General features: G+C 30.2%; 1 protein-coding gene across 2 annotated transcripts in view; it reads left to right on the forward strand.

Moving 5' to 3' along the window:
- LOC107645817 (ammonium transporter 3 member 3) overlaps positions 1 to 4,675 on the forward strand; it is a 6,251-nt gene extending 1,576 nt beyond the window's left edge. The window contains exons 2-4 of one of the 2 annotated variants that reach the window (XM_016349939.2): positions 1,965 to 2,557; positions 3,525 to 3,810; positions 3,897 to 4,675. In XM_016349939.2, coding sequence (XP_016205425.1) covers positions 1,991 to 2,557; positions 3,525 to 3,810; positions 3,897 to 4,486 — 1,443 coding nt within the window. In that variant the 5' untranslated portion in view covers positions 1,965 to 1,990 and the 3' untranslated portion in view covers positions 4,487 to 4,675. Of the gene's footprint in view, positions 1 to 477; positions 968 to 1,964; positions 2,558 to 3,524; positions 3,811 to 3,896 lie in introns of those variants that run through there. The other variant, XR_001621589.2, reaches the window with a different exon arrangement.

Here is a 7,043-nt window from a genome sequence, read left to right on the forward strand (position 1 = left end):
AAATATTTTTAGCTATAAATTTAATTCTTTTAATCTAATAATTCAATAATATAATTATGGTCAACACTTTTAAACATTACAAATAATAAATTTTGGTCTTTTAATATTTCTTTTTATCAAAAATACTAAAAATGATCACTTTTAGAGATAAAAAGTGAAAAATTAGTTACTATTAATTTAAATACACGATAAAATAAATAAAAAAATATTAGTCCCTTAATATTTTTTATATCTGTAAATCTTCTTAATTATTAAGCAAGACAAAAAAATTTAATATATTTATGGCATTTATCTTATTGACTCATCAGTTTAATTATTATGATGAAGAAAGTCTATTTTTCTTTTATTTAATATTTAAAAAAGATATTTAGAAGGTTTATTATATATGATGTTACTTCATTATACTCATTAGAAGGAGATTCAATTTTTTTTCCTCCCTAGCTTAGCTTGTTTCCAAATTATTGGTCATTATTGTAGAATAATATTTCTGATCTTATGGAAGTGGGATTTTGGATAATATGGTAAGGAGAGATATTTCCAATGTTGTTGACCTTGTGACGAAAGTAATGAAGAAAAAAGGATTTCAGAGTGGTGGGTTGGGCTTGGTAGTGGATTAGGAACGATTAATGGTGACCCATTGAGTTAATTTAATCTCATCCGTCCTTAATGTCCCTTCAATCATGCTTTGAAGAACAAATATATTATTAAAGAGTATCCCCAGCAAGAGTTACTAACAAAATTAGAAGTTTTTTGGATTATGAGGAACTAGCAGAAGCAATGCAATCGAGGAAAGAGATCGGAATTGTATTGGATAATGTTTCAATTAATTTATGTTGTTGATCATGTGTGCATGGAGTGTAACAATGTATTATTGCAATGCCTGGCCTTTTGACTCTTTTCAGAACAATGAGCACATAATGTATTTAGAAAATCTCTTCCCATATTAATGATATGTTATATTATATTATTGATGGGGCATTTAATTATATAATTAAGTACTTGGACATTTGAAACAGTTAGTTCGAAGGTATTCGAAGTATAACGGATGGGACAAATTAAAATAACATATTAAGGTGCATATGCAATAGCATTCGGCTAACTAGCAGTATACTTAAAAAATGGTTACTCGCTAATCATCACGTATAAACTCTCACATGCATTTTCTGTGTCTTTATTAATTAAATTATAAGACATTTTCTATTTTTTAAACAGTATACTAATGTCTTATTGCCCAACTTGTTTTGCTTTCTAGAAGTATGGAAACTTTTCCTCACTCATTTAATTTCTCATCAACATCATCTCTTACCTTACCCCTGTTAAAGTTGGTCTTTTCATGGCATAAAGAATTAGTAATTTAATGAAATCATTTTTCATACATTCACATATTAAAATAAAAAATTTAAACCCAAGACTGTTGTGCATCTCAATTAACCTACAGGGCAGCATTAATATCATTGAGACATTTGCCAATGTTTGAGATGTATTAGAAAACAATGAGTAAAAAAGAAACTGTGGCCTGCAAACTGTCGTGGATATTGGTTTGGCATGCATTGAAGTGGTGGTATCTGTCGATATTATCTAAGTTGCACTAAATCAACTAAGAAACATAATTCTACTTCAATTCCATCTTGTGCGTTAGAATGTAACTGATGATATTATTTGTCATGTAATGTACATTCGCGGTCCTTAATTAACTCTAGATTGTTTAAAAATCTTATGACAAAATAATCACGATTGGAGAGGAATGCGCAAGGCCATCATTAACTTAAACTTTAAAATTAGTTAAGCAAAATAATCACATCACTCACTTTTAGAATGATTTGATAGCTGACTTTTTCATGTATGTGTTGCGATTATTTAGCCGGCCTATCCAGTCCTATATATATATCAAGAAACAAAGATTAGAATGAAACTAATTAATAAGGTTGATTATAAGTGACATTAATTAGTAACTAATTGCATAGAAAGAAGCTAAGGGAGGTGATCGATAATGGGAGACGAGACGAGTCCTGAGTGGATGAACAAGGGAGACAATGCATGGCAGCTGATGGCGGCAACAATGGTGGGGATGCAAACAATTCCAGGGCTAGTAATCTTGTACGGAAGCATGGTGAGCAGGTCATGGGCCATCAACTCGGCCTTCATGGCCTTATACGCTTTCTCCGCCGTGTTCGTTTGTTGGGCCAGCTGGGCTTACCGCATGTCGTTCGGCGAAGAATGGGTGTTTTTCTTGGGCAAGCCGGCGGTGGCGTTGGACGAGAAATTCCTTCTAGGGAAGTCGTTTCTGGGAGCGTTCCCTACTGCAACGATGGTGTTCTTTCAAGGAGTATTTGCGGCCATTACTCTGGTTCTTATTGGCGGTTCATTGCTTGGAAGAATGAACTTCCGTGCATGGATGCTGTTTGTTCCTCTCTGGCTTACATTTTCATACACGATCACTGCTTTCAGTATTTGGAGCCCGAATGGGTGGTTATTTAAGCTTGGAGTTATTGACTTTGCTGGTGGCCTTGTTATTCATGTCTCTGCTGGTGTTGCTGGCATTACCGCAGCTTTTTGGGTATGCCATTACATCTTTTTTTTCATTAATAACCCACCTTGTACAAACTAGTATACTCCTACAAACACAGTAAAAACAATTTTTTCTAAAGTTGTTCATTTGACAACGGTTAAAAAATATGCTTTAAGAAACGTCAGTTAATAATAAAAATGTAAACTATGAAAAAAATTAAATCAACAAATAAATTAAAACCAAAAATTATTGATTTTAACTAATATTAATTCAAATGATGATACTGAATTTTTTTCAAATCAATACAATTTTTTTTAATTTTAATTTTATAATAAGTTTTTAAAATAAAAATCCTAAATTTATCATATATCAAAAAATTCTAAAAGCATTAAAATAAACATTTAAAATTAAAAAAAAAAAAGAATTCAAAATCTTACCAATAATATCATTCAAAATATTTAGGGTTAAGTACGATTTTGGTTCTTAAAGTATAGGCTGAAAATTTTTTTCATTTTTAATATTTTTTTGTATACAAAATTATCTCTAAAATTTAAAATCAAATTTTAAAATCTTCCTTTTTACTTAAATATTAAAATTTTGGATCAAATTATCCATAACAAAAAAAAGTATAAAATAAAAAAAATAAGAGAAATGGAGTGTTTTGCTCCTATGAAGGAAAAGAGAAGAAAAAGGGGAAGAAAAGAAGAAGTTCCCCATAATCTACTTCTGTTTCCTCTTCTACCATCACTTTTGTACGATTTTAGTCCGTAAAGTAAGGACGATTTTAAAATCAAGTTAAATTTTAGAGACAATTTTGTATGTAGAAAAAGGTTCCGGACAAAAAAAATTTTTCACTTATATAGTAGAAGTCAAAATCTTACTTAATCCAAATATTTACATAAATTATCCAAAATATGAAAAGGTAGGGGAAGAGAGAGAGAGAGTTTTTTTGTATTAATATTATTTTAAAATAGTTATTGTGAATATTAATATATTTTGGTCACAATTAAATTAGGTGGGTCCAAGATCAGAGAAGGAAAGAGAAGCATTTGCTTCAAATAATATGATTGTAGCATTGGGAGGTGCGGGCTTGGTTTGGATGGGGTGGTCAGGCTTCAACGGCGGTGCTCCGCTTGCTGTGAACACACTTGCATCTCTCGCAATTCTAAACACTCATGTCTGCGCTGCTACTAGCATCATCACATGGCTCGTCCTCGACACTTTATGTTTCGGTAAGCCAACCATGTTTGGCGCCATTCAAGGCTTGATCACCGGCCTTGTTTGCATTACACCCGCCGCAGGTATACTTTAACGCCCAAGATTCAATTCACCTGCAGTTATGTTTTATAAAGTTGATAACTGAAAACTGTTAGATAATAATTTTCAGGAATAGTGCAAGGTTGGGCAGCAATTTTGATGGGTTTGTTCTCAGGAAGTGTACCCTGGTACACATTGATGGTGCTTCACAAGAAGTTCGAATTCTTAAACAAAATAGATGATCCAATGGCCATTTTTCACACACATGCCATAACCGGAATTCTTGGTGGAATTCTAACAGGCTTATTTGCTGTTCCTAAATTGTGTCGCCTCTTCTATGGAGTGCCTGATTGGAAGAAATACACTGGACTCTTTTATGGCCTTAAAAATGGTTTAGCCCATGCTGGTTTGACTCAGTTGGGGATCCAACTTGAAGCCACTATTTTTGTAGTTGTATTTAATGTTATTAGTACAACCGTGATATGCTTGGTTGTGAGGAGCATAGTGCCATTAAGGGTTGATGATGAGGATGCATTGCAAGTAGGTGGTGACAAAAGCATGCATGGAGAAGAGGCATTTGCCTTGTGGTGTTCCCATCAGGATAAGGATACCAAGTTTGAGAATGTAAAGCAAAACAAAGTTTATGACACAAAAGATTTTTCGTCCTCCATTGACGAATCATCAACCAAGAAGGCTTCTAGTGAAGTTCAAATGGTTTGAGTAGAAAGGCATTAACCTCACTTTGATTCTTCAATTTATTATATTTCCATACATGTAAATAAAGAACACTCCACATGGAGTTCTACTTGTAAGGGGAAAAAAAGAAAATCAAAGATAGGATAAAGGATATCATCATGTAGAGTTGGAATATAACGATGACCACGGTGATTTATAAAGAAGATTAAATGAGTGTGATGTGTATTGTACGGGTGATATCTTTATAAATGTGAACAACATTTAGTTTGCTCCTCTGTTTCCTTATGTAAAACAGTGTTGAAATTGCAGTTCTTGTTCTCTATTTATCAGCTGAAAAAATACTACGGATGATGGAATTTGAGTGATCCATTAGATCTTCCCTCCTTGTTAAGACCTTAGTTAGTATTTATGTGGTTAGTATCTTTATCAAAATCAGAGACAAAGACACACACAAAAAGAAACACAACAAAAAGATAATTTTTATACTGTTGATAATGATGCACAAGACATAATATTTTAAGAGAGGAGGTGAGAAGGATAGAGAAGGGAGGCAGTAATTGGATGAGAAAGTAGGAGGCAGAATAAGGAGAAAAAGAAAGGAGGTTCAAGAAGGATTATGGTTAGGACAAAGGACAAAGGACAAAGTTAAAATTTCAAAAAATAATTTTGGACAAAGTGAAAAAAGTGTCTCATAATTTGTGTGTTTTCGTTTTGTAACTTCAAAGAAATACAACGAATATATATATATTTTAGGTTAAAGTACTAAATTAGTCTCTACGTTTGGGCGTAATCCTGTTTTAGTCTTTAACGTTTAAAGTATATTATTTGAATTCAAAAAAGTTTCATTTAGCTTCAATATAATCTTACTATGAGGTCAAAGTTAAATAATTAACAAAATGTCTTACATGACAGCAGTACAAGAAGTCAAGAACAATGTCGATAATTTGAAAAATAAGTACAAGTTCTAGAGGTACAAAATCAACCGTAAATGTATCAATATATTTATTTATTATTTTTCTTACAATTTAAATGAAATATTTTCTATAGAACTAAGGAGAATAATAAATAAATGTATTGATGCATCCACGGTTAATTTTGTGCCTTTGGAGTTTGTACTTATTCTCTATATTATCGATCTTGTTCTTGTACTGCTGTCACATAGGACCTTTCGTTAATTATTTAACTTTGACCTTACGATGAGATTACATTAAAGCTAAATAAAATTTTTTTAGATTCAAATAGGACACTTTAAATCTTAAAGACCAAAATAGCATTACGCCCAAACGTAGAGGACTAATTTGATATTTTACTCTATATTTTATATGCTTCTGTGTATTTTCATGTCTATAAAAATTTTGTATCTCAATAAATAAATAATAATCTAGAAATTTTTTTTTTGGTTTTTCATAGTATCCCTCAATCCGATAGGTTAAGACTAATCCGCTGCGGTATAAAACGGGTTATTCGAACTTGCGATACTTACTTAAATGGACTAATGAACTAACCACTAAATCGACCCAACTTAATTTTATGGATACTAATCAAATATTATTTTATGGATCACTTTGTTTCTTTGGTATGAGAAGGAGCATTAAACCCGAAAATTATATAACAGAAACAAAGAGATTCAAAGCTCCTCTTAAATCATCATCAAGGATTAGACAAAGAGCAACTCTATTCCCTAATTTATAAACACAAACCCTAGTTGCCTCTTTATTCCCTCATTGGCTTTGTTGATATATGTTGGTTTGATATTGACTGCTAGATAATCAACTAGGATATAAGACACATTACAAGAAAATAGAATATTTATAACAAAAATTTTATAATAAATTTAAAATTGTTATAAAAAATTATTTTTTGTAACAAAAAGTAGTAACTTAATAATAATGTTTTGTAACAATAATATAATTTGTTACAAAATATTTTGTTATTTTATAATGACTTAATTTTTTTTTTACAAAATATATTGACTTTTGTAACGAATTAGTATTTTGTTGCAAAAGTTCAAAATATTTTGTAACAAAATATCTAGTTGTTTCAAAAATTCTAATTATTTTATAACAAAAAATTAATTTGTCATAAAATTTAATATTATTTGTAACTAAAAAAAATTATTTTAAAATGTTAAAATCTTTAAGATAATTTTATTTTGTTTTAAAAATTTATTTTTTAAAATATTATTTGTATTAATTAATTATTTTTTATAAAAATTAAAGATTAAATGATTAATTTTTAAAAATGGTATATATTATTTTATATTTTTTATAAAATTAATATATAATTTTTACTAATAATCAAGTCTTAAATGTTGACTAAAAATTAATTTTTTAAATTAAAAAATTAATTGTTAAACATAAATAAAAATAATTAAAATTTAATAATAAAAACAAATGTAAAAAATAAAAATCCTAATTCTAGCCTTCACTAATAAAAAGTAACCTAATTTACACATACTTTCTAAATCCTAACTCTAACCCTCGTCATTTGTCTCACACACCCTAATTCTAACTCTCACTAATAAAAAGTAACCTAATTTACACACACTTTAGTCCATTGCGTCCGCACCACTTCGCCGTCG

This window comes from Arachis ipaensis, chromosome B06, assembly GCF_000816755.2.
Source record: "Arachis ipaensis cultivar K30076 chromosome B06, Araip1.1, whole genome shotgun sequence".
NCBI lineage: Eukaryota > Viridiplantae > Streptophyta > Magnoliopsida > Fabales > Fabaceae > Arachis > Arachis ipaensis.